The sequence below is a fragment of the Colossoma macropomum genome, unplaced genomic scaffold (assembly GCF_904425465.1).
Source record: "Colossoma macropomum unplaced genomic scaffold, Colossoma_macropomum, whole genome shotgun sequence".
Lineage (NCBI taxonomy): Eukaryota > Metazoa > Chordata > Actinopteri > Characiformes > Serrasalmidae > Colossoma > Colossoma macropomum.
In genome coordinates, this window is record NW_023494799.1 from 8,072,906 (window position 1) to 8,088,343 (window position 15,438).

The following is a 15,438-nucleotide window of genomic DNA, read 5'->3' on the forward strand; positions in this document are numbered from 1 at the left end:
GACCCCCATGGACCCTCACAGAGCAGGTACTATTTGGGTGGTGGTGTGTTAGTGTGTGTTGCGCTGGTCTGAGTGGATCAGACACAGCAGTGCTGCTGGAGTTTTTAAACACCGCAGTGTCGCTGCTGGACTCAGAATAGTCCACCAACCAAAAATATCCAGCCAACAGCGTCCTGTGGGCAGCGTCCTGTGACCACAGATGAAGGACTAGAGGATGACCACACAAACTATGCAGCAGCAGATGAGCTATCATCTTTGACTTTACATCTACAAGGTGGACTGACAAGGTAGGAGTGTCTAATAAAGTGGACAGTGAGTGGACACAGTGTTTAAAAACTCCGGCAGCACTGCTGTGTCTGATCCATTCATACCAGCACAACACACACTAACACACCACCACCACGTCAGTGTTACTGCAGTGCTGAGAATGATCCTCCACCCAAATAGAACCTGCTCTGTGAGGGTCCATGGGGGTCCTGACCACTGAAGAACAGGGTAAAAGGGGGCCAACAAAGTATGCAGAGAAACAGATGGACTACAGTCTGTAACTGTAGAACTACAAAGTGCTCCTATATAGTAAGTGGAGCTGATAAAATGGAGAATGAATGTTGAAACATAATGTTATGCCTGATCGGTGTATAAGAAGGTATGGTGGCCTTCTTTTAATCTGAGGATGGCATTTCAATTACATTTGGATTAATTATGATCCATTATAACAATATTCAACAAAGTATTATACAAGTCCCAGACCTGAAACATAAAAAAGAAAAAAAGAAAGAATTGGTGTATTGCTTTTAATTGTATGTCCCACTGCTGTGGAAATAGTCTTCAATTGTGTACTAAAAGTATAGTTCAAATTTATGATTTGTTATGAGTCGGAATAATCAAATTCAATCAAATCAGGGTAAAAAATGAGATCTCATGATACTGTCAACTGTTTCCTAAAGAAACATAATCAAATCAAATCAAATCATTGTGAGGTCAGATTCTCACCTCTGCTCATACCCAACACAATCAATTAGTTTTATAGTAGTTATTAAGTAATTCATACTAGTTACTCATAGCACTGGATGGCACTAATCTAATGATATTTGAATTTGTATTACTAAAGTTACTGAACTGATGCTTCCTGCGTGCTTCTACTCTATACTACAGAAAGTCTTAGAAACCTGAAGTAGCTTTTTTTGATTGGACTGTCTTGTTCTGCTTCTCTTAAAATTACACCAAAACATTAACCAGACAGAACCCACATTTCCAAAAGGGAAACTTACTATTTTGTTAATTTTTATAATTTTTGGACTGTTTTTTTCAAAGCAGTCTGAACACCCGTTTAATTACAATCTTTATAGTTAAATATCAGGTCCAGAAAATCATCAGTAAAGCGCACAAAACAGAATGAAGAAGAAAAATAAAACTAAAAATAAACATCTTGGCAACAGAAACACAGTTATTTCATGGGCATTGTGTCATTGAAGCAGTGGTCATTATCCAGTAAATATATCACTAAAACTGAGTAGCAGCATCATGGTATGTCAACTTCACGGTATACGCAGTATAGATGAGATATAGTAGTGGGTGGTTCATTCAGTACACCAGCCGAAATTCTTCCTCAGGTATGAGTTTTGACATAAACGATTTGCCAGCGTGCCACAAATAAGCACACTGCCGACTTCTCTGGGCCTAAATTGATCTAAAATGGTCTGATGCACAGTGGAAAGAAGTATTGGTAGGCTGATAAGGCCACCTTACAGATGCCAGGGTCTGCCATGGTATAGTGGCATATTAGTGGGTAACCTGCACATCTGTGAAAGCACTATTAATGTTAAACACATTTGGAGCAAACTGTGCTACCATCCAGATAAGATTTTGCTCAGGGATACCCGTGTTTATTTCAACATGACAACGCCAAGCGACATTCTGCATATGTTACAACAGCATTGCTGTGTAATTAGACAGTGTGGGTGCTAGACTGGCCTCACTCTATGAAAATGTGTGTTGCATCATGAAGCTCAAAATACAACAATGAAGGACCCGTACGACTGCATAGCTGAAGATTTGTATAACTGAAGAATGGCAAATTCTGCTTTCAAAACTAAATCAGTTTGTGTCTTCAGTCCCCAAATAATTATTAAGTGCTATTAAAAGGAAAGGTGATATAACAAATGGTGGTAAACATGCTACCATTGCTACCATCCCTTTTTTGGCACGTGTTGCAGGCATCAAATTTGGAATGAATGTGTATTTACTTAAAACAATGAAGTTCTTGAGGTAAAACAAAACATTGTGTTTTTGTGCCATTTTCATTTTAATACAAGCCAAGCAAATTTTACTTGTCACAGCTTTTTGTTTTTAATTTTTTTGTTTGTTTCACACTCTGTCCCAACTCTTTTGGAATTGGGTCTGTGCTTCGGTTATTAAAAACAGTTCTATTAAAAAGTAAGGGGACATCCCAGAGTAACAAGTGACTGTTGACCTACAAAAATAGGTTTACTTAAACATTTAAATTGTTTTTACTTAAAAAATATAGATTTAAAGTGATAAATACTGACACTTTCAGAAATTTTAAATATACCATGATATAAATATTTGGCCATACTGCCCACTACTACCCACAAAAGTTAACAAGATCATTACAAAAGTATTAAAAGCTCCTATAAAACGTCAAACAGTTGCAAAATCAGCTGGAGTACAAAGACAGAAGTCTGCTCAGACCTATGAGCTCTCTGCTAAAGCGAAATGGTATCAATTTAAAATAGGTCTACATATCATTTAGAACCACTCCCTTAACAAAACACAAACTGTTCATTCAGACGAGGGAGGAAAGCCTGTAATACTGAGTCTGAAACTCTCTTGGACTCTGTGTTTTAACAGTGTCCTGATGTAATGTGTGCTTTTGGACTTGGCTGTTACCTTCGTCCTCCAGCGTGGGGAAGCTGCGTGCTCCCCGCAGATCATAGATGTTCTCATCTCTCTCAGAGGGCAGCTGGCTGGCTGACCAGGCCGCTCCAGGCCCTGAGTGTTTGGGCACTGCAAGACTTCCACGACCCCTCTTAGAAGGAGAAGACTTCAAGGCTGGGGAGAGAAACAGGAAAAGATTCATGGCTTTAGTAAGTGGTAAAGATGGGGTTAGTCCTATTATACTGTGAAAACAGATCATAGTCATTTTACATTAGGAACTGGCTATGGACAATTGCATTACAAGATTTTATACATTTTCACAAGGTCATTCATTTTTTTGTTTCATTAAAAAAAATAAAAGAAATTGACAAGTTTAAGCCAAATTTATTTGGCTATGCAAGTGAAAAACATTCGTGAATTTTACCCCCAAATCCTCAATAAATTAGTGACTAAATAATTAATGTATAAATGAATTCTATAGCAGGATCACTCAGTAAGTGGACTTACAGGTGCTCTTCCTGAACACTGTGCTGCTCATAAATCTGAAGAATCTGTCTGCATAGAAAGAGGGCCGGTGAACAGACACAGTGTCCTGAATAAGAGAGAGGAAAAAGAGTTAGAAGACTGAATTTAAGGTTTTTCCCCATCCCATGAGATCTGCTCTCGGTAGAGAGTAAAATGGACCAGTTTCTCCAATTGTTACTACTGGACGTTAACAATGTTGTATGCTGTCTGTGCACAATATAATTGTCATTACAATTATTTAGTAATATTAGAAGCCAGTTGTGTGTTTTCTTGATTCTTGAAATGAAAAGAAGTAAATCTCTACAGCAAACTTCATATTTTTTCCGGCAAATGTTAATGCACATTTACTTTATATTTGACTAACTTTAATTAGAATTAATTAAACTAAAATTAATTAACTTGTTAGATCTTAATTGACATATTAGGACTGGTGAGGCAGGTCAAAAATTGCCATTAGGAATTGGAACTGACAATTGCAGAGCTTGTCAAAACTTGGGTTAGCAATCAACAACCAGAAAAAAGGAGCAGCATTTGATGAAAAGAACACCTTGCCATCTGTGAAGCTTAGGCGTGAAACTATTATGCTTTGGGAAACATTGCATGGGTAGATTCTGGATGCAAGTGTAACACAGTCTGTCAAGAAACTGAAGCTGAAAAGATGCTGGCTTCTACAACAGGACAATGATCCAAAACACACTTCAAAATCCCTCAGGATCTGGCTCCCGAGTGGGCAACCGTCTAAGCGTTGGCCCTATCATCAGGAGATTGCGAGTTCGATCCCTGGTGATGCTACAGCCGTCCGTAGCCGGGAGTCCAAGAGAGGACAATTGGCCTCGCTCTCTGGGTGGGTAGGATGGCCCCTCCTTCTCCCCCATCACTCAACACGATGCTAGTCAGCGCAGACATCTGTTCAGCGCAGATCTGACGGTTGGCGCTTTCCTCCGAGCGCGTTCGGCTGTCCAATGATGTTGCGTGAGCGGCAGTTCGAAAAGACCAAAAAATATATATATAAAAAAAAAAACTACTTCAAGAAATGCAAGCTGAAGCTTAGCGTAATAATCGTTTGTCTACATTTATATTATTGTCAAAGCTTAGTGAACAGCAAAACACACTCAGTAGAGAACAGTAACTGTCAATTCTGTTGCATTAGCTAACAGACACCTGTGCTGAGTGAGTGACGCCAGAGAGCGAGAGACATCCTACCAACCCAGAAAGAGCAAGGCCAATTATGGTTTCTTGGACTTCTGTCGAATAAATAATAGAAAAAGTCTTTCATAACTTGGACTTCGATCTAGACTGCAAAATGATATAATAACACAGCTGTTTGGGTCATTCATGAAAAATGTAAAAGCTACGTTCTTCTGGTCCATGTGTCAATCTAGTTTCATAACAAAGAATACTCGGGAAGTGACTGAGGCCATATCATGATGCTGCTGCATTTCAGACTTATACAGTATATGATTCAGCCTCATCACCCACTGTTCGATAAATGTCTCCATTAAGACATAAATGAAGTGGCAGCCATTCAGTTTCAGACGCAGGCAAATGCGTCAAAGCCTGAGTGTGGAGCCTCCGTCATTGAGGGAGACAGGCAGCCTCTGCCCTCACAGCTGAGCCAAGAGAGCTTTCAGCTCTAAATAAAGTACCGCTGAGAGGAGTGTGTGTGTGTGTGTGTGTGAGTGGGTGTCGGTGTGTATGTTGAGTGTGAGAGGCTATGACAGAAACAGAAAAGAAAGATGAAGTTTCTGTGCCTCGTCCACCTTCCCTGCAGATGCAGGAAACATACCAAGATCCAGCTAAAGGACCATTATTCTACTGGCTGTTTCCCTGTGCGTCAGTCTAACTGTGACGCAAATAATGTAAACCTGGCTTTATAAATACATACATGAAGGAAGAGGGTGGCATTACGACCAAGGTCAAAGACCACAGCGCCCAGACGGAGCACAACGCTAAATCATTTAAGCTAACTTAACCCTTAGAAGATATTATCAGTGATAAGTGTGAGCCGTAATTTGATTTGATAGGTCGTTCACTCAGTCAGTCACTCAGACAGTCACTCTCAGTCAGTCAGTCAATCACTCACTCAGGCAGTCACTCAGTCAGTCAGTTAGTCACCCTCAGTCAGTCTCTCATTTAGTCAGTCACTCTCAGTCAGTCAGGCAGTCACTGTCAGTCACTCTCATTCAGTCACTCTTAATCAGTCACTCACTCACTCACTCTCAGTGAGTCTCTAATTCAGTCAGTCACTCAGTCAGTCAGTCAGGCAGTCACTCAGTAACTGTCAGTCACTCACTCTCTCAGTTATTCAGACTTTCTCAGTCACTGTCAGTGACTCAGTCACTCACTCTCACAGTCACTCAGTCTGTAACTCAGTCAGTCAGTAACTCTTTCACTCAGTCACTCAGTTAGTCACTAACTCAGCCAGTCAGTCAGTCTCTCAGATAGTCAGTCAGTCATTTAGTAGTCACTAAGTATTGTCAGTCAGTCATCATTAGGGGTGCGGGAAAAAATCGATTCTTAGATGCATCGCGATGCGGACGTGAACGATTCTGAATCGATACACAAATGTCAAAAATCGATTTTCTAAATATTTAATTTATAACGTAATGTTGACGGAGCGCAAAAGGCGGAACTTGGAAGTGGGTAAGTGCAGCGCCCGGACAGTCTGTGGCGGCACATAACAAAAACACAACTGGATGAGCGAGAAATCCGACCGGCTCCCTCTGCGTTAAAGCCAGGTTAGGTCAGGAGTCACAACACAAATGATAAGAAGAGCCATTTTGTTCTTTCAACAAAAATCAAACCACCTTGGCAGCCACAACATTTAATGTCCAGTATGTCTCAGTATGTCATAATGTCCTAGTATAGACTAAACAATATAAACGAAAACGCAGACTTACTCTACTCTGCTTTTAACTTCAGCTATAGCCGCTTTCCTCCCATCTCCGCCAGAAAACTTTTCCTCAGAAGTAGATCAGTTAAATGTCTCTTAACGACTGTTTTACGAGGCTGAAGTCGCTTCTTATTCTCCAGCTTCTTGTTCGAATTTACCCGTTCCACCTTAAAATCTGACTGAGGTGCCGAATGTAAATGCGGCACCATTTAAGGTGGAACGGGAGAATTCGAAAGAGAAGCGACTTCAGCTTCGCCACTTTTTAGTGTTTGACAGTCTCTCGTTGCAGATTTAACTTACCAAGAAACCAACTGCGCTGCTTATAAATGCGAATAACGCATCGTTGCTATGTGACCTGCAGTCTGCACGCCGGTTCTCAGTCGTTGCGAAACAGGGCTTTCGCGCTATGTTTCACACGTCCCGTCTCAAAGATACTTTACTGACACAGCAACCCCCCCCCACCCCCCATCTCTACAACGAGACCAAAACGGAAGTTATAAAATCACTAAAGAAAATGGGTAGAATAGCTGTAACGCGCTGCGTAGACATCCACTACCACTGGATCTTATTTCACCGTAACTGCGCATTTTATCGCAGATGAGTAGCAGCAGCTTCTCATGCTCCAAACGAGAGCACTGAATGAGAGCCTTCTAGTTCACTTGCCACATCACTTCCATTTGATTTATTAAAAAAGATATTGGAAGTGAATTCATCATGGATCATTACAAATACTTTGCTTTAAAAGTACCAAGTCACTTTAAATAAAAACACTGAGTCACTTAGTCACTTTAAAATGTATATTGTCTCTATATTCTATGTATATTTTGTGTATATTTAATATATTTCAGTTGGTTTTTCTTGTATTTTTATTTTTACTTATTTACTTTCTGTAGAGTTATTATCTGAGCCTCACCACAAGCATTTCAGTGCATAAATGTCCTGACATGTTGTGTAAATGACAAATAAACTTGAAACTTGAACTCGAAACTTGAGCTGACACAGTGAGAGAATATAAATGCTATATAGGAAAAAAAGATGCATTGAGATGCATCGATAATCGTTTTACAATCGCATCCCAGCCCTCTGAATCGTAATCGAATCGAATTGTGAGGTGCCTAGAGATTCCCACCCCTAGTCATCATTGTTTTGCCCGTCCACACAAAAACACTGAAAGCATTTTCAAAAATCTCCACCTGAGCATTTTCAGATACACCCATTTTCAGTGAACCAAAATGGCATTTCATGTGGACACGAGGACAAAACGCAGAAAAAAAAGTTTATATGGGCACAACTACAGAATTACTTCAGACGTATATTATGTAATTACATTTCAATAGTATCACAAAAAGAGCAGACCCATTATTACTTATTTCTCAGATTAGTCAAAAGGAACCTAGACTTCAAATGATTATAAGAGTCATAATAATGTGTTAACTGCTTAAAAAAAGCATTTAATTAGATACTGACCCCATCGTGGACGAGAGCTTTCCATGTGTGTTCTAATTTCTTTATTAACCTGAGTGAAAACAGAAATCAAAGTCAACAACCTTAACAGCCAACTGTAAAACATTTTATTGGCAAGTGCTGAATGAAAGCTTTATTTATAACTCCTGATGAAAACTGAAGGTGACAAAGTAAACAGAAAGTGGTGACGGGTGTACCTGTAAGACTGCAGGATGTCAATGATTCCAATGTACAGCAACAGACGCTCTCCTTTACTGTTCACTGCTGGAATTCCTCCCATTCTGAGGAAAAACACAAGAGGAATTTAGAAGGACAGAAAATCCAGTTAAGGCCAAAAATGGAGTACACAGCCAAATGAAGCCAAGGCGAAAATATAAAAACCTCATTTTTCACTGTTGGTGTTGGTAGACAGCATCCAGTAAAATTTCAGCAAATTCTCCTTAAAGGGTAATTCCACCAATTTCACATCAACATTTCAACAAAAGTAATTAAATCATTAAGATGTAAACAAAGACAATCAGAGTGGTTGATGAGTGATGCCTGAGACATTGTTTTATGACAGTTTTGAGATAATATTTTGTCCAAAAACATATTTGGAAAAGCTATTCATGGTAGAGAGGTATAAATATGATAATGTAAGGCAAAACAGACCCATAATAAAATTAGTTTTTAGATTTACCAATATTTTCCCATCATCAACCATCATATAAAAACCTAGAAGACTTGTTCAGGTTCACTAGTCGTTTTGCATAGCAAATAAAATGGTGATTTTTGCATTGTAGACATCACAACCCCTGGTTCCTATCAGCACCACTGCAAAGAAATCAGAGTCAGTAAGATTCTCTGCAATGAACACATCAAACCACTCTGCATGACTCTGTTTATCTCTCTCTATCTGACTTTGTGGTATTCCCCTTTAAGAGGTTGACGGTGTTGGGGTTTTACATTTGGTTGCCAACCCGTTACATCAATAGTCCATAAAGTAATATCTATCTATATAAATGAATGTATATTTGTGTGCATGCAAGTATGCTAGTGGTGAATCCTCACGTGTCCTCCGTGTCGATGTCCTCTCCGCAGGCCGAGGCTCCCTGGATCGACTCCAGTGCGGTGGAGTAAAGGGCCTTCTGGGCTAGTGGCCTTTTTTCATCGCTGCGGCCTTGGGAGCCGTCCGCCTGCTGCTCACGCTCTGCCTGGTCCAGGTTGTGCACCCCCAGCAGCAAGCTGTAGTCCATGATCTTAAAGCTTTCCAGCACCTGTAAGCCACAGGCACACAGAGGAACACTCTTAGAGTCTGCTGAAGCTAAACTTGAACTATGAAATAAGCTCAGTTTAAAGGAAAATCTTAGTAAGGCAAATGAGGCTCAATTCCCTTTTCTGTAACGTACAGATGTGGTATTTTGACCACTGTGTGAATCAGTATGCAGTAGTTGAACCAGCAGACATCAACCTTCTATGCAATGGATTTTCATTGTTTAGTGTTTTCCAAACTGACAACTCTTATATGATCTATCTAAAGGCTACTGTATAATTTTTTCATTCACATTGCGATGCTCTTTAATACAGTCATATGCAAATGTTTGAACACCCCCAGTCACACATTTTGTTGATTTTCTAAGTGTTAAGAAGTTAAATATGGCATTTTTCTATTTATTTGCTGTGTTTAACATATTGGGAAAAAAACAGGCAATATAAAACATGCCATCACGTTTGCACAGAGAGTGCCTTAACTTTAGTTGCATACAACTTAATCTTTTTAAGACCACAAGGAAAAATATTACCATTTCTTCCACACAACATGAATAACCTCAAATATGTATATATAAATATATATCTATTTCAATAAAGACAGACATTAATATATGCTATATTTGAGTGTAATTAAACAAACTGGCTGAAAAAACAATGTATGCCTTGATATACGCATTATATACAGCATGTCATAAGCCAGGGGTGCACAACTCTGGTCCTGGAAGGCCAGTGTCCAGCACAGTGTGGTGATTTACTTGTTCCAACACATCTAATCTCTTAAGTGCCAGGTTAAGGGGATCTGTTCAAGCAGGGAAACCTCCAAACTGTGCTGGACACCGGCCCTCCAGTAGCAGAGTTGTGCACCCCTGTCGTAAGCACTATCCCTTCTCCTATCTGGGTAGCTGTGTGGATTTTTTTTTAATTTCCACAAATTGTTTACACTTTTTATCTCACAATAATTCTGTGACAGTCCCTAACATTTAAGTGGACATGGAAGCAAATATAGCAATAGCGTATCCATCTTTGTCAAACAAAAGAACATAATAAAAGTTCATTAAAAGATGTGGCTGTAGTAGACTGTCATCCCTAATGTGGCTACAAAACTGCAATTCATCTAGTAGGAAAAACGGAATCGTGCATGTCACACGAACTTTACTGGCCAAGGCTGTTTTGAGGTCACGGTGTTTGTAGCTGCTGAGCCTGATACTATTATGTCTAAGGCTGTTTCGCCTGGAGTCAAACTGTACAAGAGCTGAGATATGCGGTGGTGCTTTGCGTGATTTCTGAAACCTGACACTGCGGCCCAAAAACACTGTTTTTACCAGCATTATATAGTGCGCCCCCTCAGCCTCCTCTCGATCCTGTTCAACCAGCGCAGCTCAACAGCCGGGTTTAAGAACAATGTCATCTATATTAGGTGCAACAAATGTAGTTTTAATGTAAGATAACACATTTAAATTTGAGTTACGTTCATGTGTGGGAATTCTAGTGCCATGATATGGTTTGCATGAAATACATTAATAACTGAACAATGTTTTTTTAAACCTGTGGTAAACTATTTTTTTACCATCACTAGGTACTGTTACTGTAGTAACTTGGTTAAAGGTCACCAGGCAACGGTCTACATCTAGCCATTCATCAATAGCAGTTTCTGATCACAGGGTCAATGCCAGTAAAATATTTTCAGTTGATGGACTATTCTTTATCATCATGTGTGCCTGATAAGATAATTCTGATTCTGATTCATGAGCTAAGCCAAGAAACTGTCCAGTGCACAGCTGGTCTAAGGCTGATCCAGGATGCTGTATCGAAGGGTCCACAGATTCTGCACGTACTGCCAGTTACAAAAAATGACACCAAATGAAGCCCAAAAGCCAGTACTTACCAGACAGTCTCTCTGAAGAGTCTTGACCAGGGCATTGTAAGTGTCTGCATCCAGCATCAGGCCTTCCGGAATGTCCTGCATGAAGTCGAGGTCTTTGAAAGTAGGCTTGGCTTTCTCACGCTCCTTCTTAGATGCTCGTCGCTTGTACGTGGAGCCCTTGAGGTCATATTTGAGGTGCATGTGGACCACCCTGGGCAGGATGTTGTTCATCACCACCACTCTGATGTTCTTTCCTCCAGACTGCACGCAGTACAGGCCGAAGAACTTGGGCAGCAAGGTGCGAGGGTTCTGGTTAAGATTCTAGAGGAGGGTGAAAGCAAAGCAAGAAGGCAAGAAGTGATAAATTATGAGAAACACTCTGACTTAGGAGAGGATCATGTGGCAATTTGTTATCATTACCAAGATAGTTTACCAAGATAGTTTTAAAGAACAACCATACACTAAAAAAACTGCAGAGAGCCTGTAAACAACCAGAAGTGTCATATTATCTAATTAAAACTGCAGTTATATGGTAACCCACTATGCCATTATTTTATTTTTTCCAGTTGTTTCACTTTTTCCCTCCTTCCTTATTATGTTGAATAAAAACCATTACACCTACAGAGCCAATAGAATAGTTTAGCTTTTTATTTTAAACGTGAATTTATTTTTAATACTGAGTTTCCTTTGCTTCGACTTGACTGACTGATTCTTTTACTGCCATAAAATGTCAGTAGTAACTGTTTGGGTGCGTCCAGATGTAATTCAACTCCACTGTAACACAATACACACAAACATACAAAGTAACACATATACAATAAACAACATACAGTACAATATACATTACAATATTAAATATAGGAGAAGCATAGAAAATAACACAGTAATTTCATTTGTGCATTCTTACAAAAGCCGGAAATCTTACAAACAGACTATAATTATACATACTACTCAGAAGTTTCATAACTTGCTTGCAGACCTAAGAAAAACAAAATATCGTGACAGATATTCTGTAATGCGAAGATGCCTTCAAGTATCACAATATTACATTTAGCCACATCACCAATCCCCACTGTTTTATACAGTAATATGTCAATTACGTTTAATATATGATTTGTAGTCAAAAAATAATAAGTGAAAAGAAAGTTTCCAAAACTGGAGATCATTAAAAGATACAGAAAATCATTAAAATCATTAAAAGATACAGAAAAAAATGTCCATCCTTCCACTGTGAGAAAACAACGCTATGGGTCTGAAAGGAAGTGTAGCTGTCAAGAAGCTATTACTAAGTAAAGAAATATAATAATATAAGAACTAAGAACTAATATAAGAAACAGAATACTGTGTTTGTGGTTACTTGGATAGTGAGAAGAAGAAAATGCAACTGATTTTTAAGACTGAACTTTGGAGGTGTGGAAAAATATCCCTGCAGATTTCTTTGAAAAACCTAAAAGCGAGTCTCCTGTAAGGAGTAGATATATTAAATAATGAAAAAAATATATTATTAGAATATAATTTATGGTTCATTATATATATATATATATATATATATATATATATATATATATATATATATATATATATAAGAATATCACCTGAAGGTTTGTTAATGATTTAAGTATCTGTAGATCATCTGTAAGGGAATCTAAATAAAGTGTGGCCATATAATATATAATTTCATATGATTATAATTTAGTTATTGAGGCTTCTGTGCAATTTTTCTGTTAAATAGTTTTCTGTTTTTCCTGATGGTGAAAAACGAATTCATCTACTTGATGTTATTTTTACTGAAAACTGAATGAATGAAGGGCGTGCTGTCCTATGCACATCTCTGTATGTTTTGCACTACACTGGTGGTGCAGTGTATTCTGTAGTGCATTAGAAATCAATAAAAAAACAAGACTGCAATTGCAAAAAGCGTAAGAGCCCATATCTCAATCCTCCTCCACACACAACTATATTTACATGTCAGCAGTGAAGGAAAAGTGAATCAACAAGTGAATCACAGGCAAAAAAGACAGATAACACTTGAAGTCTTTACCACAAACCACATCAACTCTTACTAAAAATACACACTTCATGTTAATGCAGCCAAACACATCCAGTTAGCCCACCATCTGACTTTCCAGAGGGAACAGCCTTTGCAGGCTGACTCTAATTAGTGTCAAAGTCTTTATCCACTTAAAAGGAAGAACTGCACACAGGGCCAAGCAGTGATACGATCTCCAGCTCAGTGGAGCGGACTCCTTGAGCTCCTCGAGCGGCAGTCAGTCACCTTTGCAGCAACCTTCAGAAAGGGCACACTTCAAAAGAGGCCCTCAGGCCCCCACGCAAAGCTTTCTCGAGAGCACAGTAGATAGCAGGTGACCAAAGGCAAGGCAGAAAAGGTAAAGTCAGGGAGAGGCTAGTACTTCTAGGCTAGTGGTTTTCAATCAATGTCTATTCAATTCAATTGAGTATAATACCTACATATAGTACTGTGCAAAAGTCAGAGACCACCCTTCATTTATTCCATTTCCAGTCAAAACAGTCATTAAGTACAACTTATTTATTTTTAGGAGATTTTTCTGAGGAGATTTGATATGAGATAATCCACTTACATAAAAAAGGCAAAATAAATGAAAAAATAGTTATAAAACTGTAACTTAAAATAAATATTAGAAGACTCCCACCAACCATGGAAATGCTGGTAGACAATTAGAAAATACAACCAACTTTTAAGATTGAACTTTGTAGATGTGGAAAACATTCCTGCAGATTTCTCTGAAGTCTCCCCAAATAATAATAATAATAATAATAACAATCATTATAAATGTCATTTATATATTACCGTTCCATTTTTTTCGTGCATTAAAACAAAATCTGCTTCACCTTTTTTTTTAGGTTTCATATGTGGAATAGAAAGCCAGCACTGGACGATCTTAGGGCACAATTTGGTACCTAGTTTGTCAGCCTTTCAGAGCCATATGAGGATGCTGCACCATTAAGAGATTTAAAAACTAGTAATAAAATTTTATAGTTGATGCTAAAACAGACAGCTGGTGGAATCAGGATAAAACTGCTCTAATATGATCTTGGTTTCTTGAATGCTGTAGTTTGTTGTGCTTGTAGGAAATCCTGTGAGCAATGCATTACGATATTCAGGACAAGAAAACACAAAAGCATGGATCAGTTTCTTATCGTCTTGTAACTGGGTCTCACCCTCGCTATATTTCTTAAATGACAGAATGCAGTTTTAGTAATATTTTTAATGTGTGTTTTAAAAGTTAAATCACAATCAATAATTACGCCAGATGTGAAAAAGGCACTAAAATACTAAATACTTGTACTGATATTATAGTTAGTTGTTGAGGATTCTGCTCTAAAATAACTGGGAATAGAACCTCTTTACATAAACTTACATTGAAAGGTAAGAGTGTTTTTGCCCTGTCCTGTAAAGTTTCTAGTTTTTCTTTGGACAGCAACGATATTTTGTTCATTTTTCCTGACACTGAAAAATTAACAACTTGTGCTTAATAGTGGTCTTGACTGGAAATTAAACAAATGAAGGGTGGTTTCTGATTTTTGCACATCACTGTACATAAAAGTCAACTACTGGAAAAAGGCAGTAGTAGAGCTGGGGCTCACAATGTTACTGGTAAAAGTGTATGTGTTACAGTTAATGTAAAGCATGATTATTGCACACTGCACATTTTTTTTGGATCTCCCCAGCTACAAACTACCTGACTGAAAAACAGCTTGAAAACTCTCTCCATTAACCCTTGAAAGTCAAGAATTGTTGTTTTCAATTACGTAACTACATATTTAATTACATTGTAAGTTACACCATCAATTACATTTACATTCAACTTATATTCTGTATGAACAGCTTCAAGTCTGTGACTTTTTTCCATTTGTTTAGATGTCAAGCAATGAAAAAACCTTTCCACAAAACAAGACTACATGATATAACTAATACTAACTTCTTATCAAATTCAGACCATAATCAAGTCTCTCCTCCTCTACTTACAAACTCTGCTGTGGTGTAGACCCCTTACAATCCGCACTTTTCACTCCACTGAATTGTTTCAATGAGCTACGACAGACAATTACTATTACTACTGAATTACAGTGTGCTTTTTGTTATTGCTGGTGATGCTACTTTGACTTTTAAGGGTTAACTGGGTGTGTCGGAGCTCTGTGCACAGGTGCCGTCAACCAGCACTGGTTCTTTTTATCGTCAGCAAGCAGCCCGTGTCCTCCATGGGGGCACTCGGCCCCTGCTGAACCGACAGAGAGAGCTGAGCCGAGCCACAGCCGTCACTCACACGCTCTGTTCTAAATTCATTCCGTCTCCATCTGCCCTCATGAGGAGTCCTCTTGGCATATTAACACCTGCTTTCCGCTTAAGTGCAGAAGCACGGGGGACGGGGCAGATAAAAATGCAATTTACATGCTAATGGTCAGCGCTAATTTCATTATTCAGCTAACAGGTACACATACCGCCCTAAGCAAAGGGGCTAAAGGTACAAAAATAGCAACGGAACATTCTGTTGTTGTGAAT

General features: G+C 38.8%; 1 protein-coding gene across 10 annotated transcripts in view; it reads right to left on the minus strand.

Annotated features, from left to right (window-relative positions):
* The window catches only part of pip5k1ca (phosphatidylinositol-4-phosphate 5-kinase, type I, gamma a), a 65,073-nt gene that overhangs the window by 20,374 nt on the left and 29,261 nt on the right, over nucleotides 1–15,438 (minus strand). For all 10 annotated transcript variants that reach the window (XM_036587374.1, XM_036587373.1, XM_036587372.1 and 7 more), the window contains exons 7-12: nucleotides 10,917–11,216; nucleotides 8,831–9,036; nucleotides 7,978–8,061; nucleotides 7,784–7,832; nucleotides 3,406–3,490; nucleotides 2,911–3,072 (exon numbers count right to left, since the gene is read on the minus strand). In XM_036587374.1, coding sequence (XP_036443267.1) covers nucleotides 2,911–3,072; nucleotides 3,406–3,490; nucleotides 7,784–7,832; nucleotides 7,978–8,061; nucleotides 8,831–9,036; nucleotides 10,917–11,216 — 886 coding nt within the window. The remainder of the gene's footprint in view (nucleotides 1–2,910; nucleotides 3,073–3,405; nucleotides 3,491–7,783; nucleotides 7,833–7,977; nucleotides 8,062–8,830; nucleotides 9,037–10,916; nucleotides 11,217–15,438) is intronic.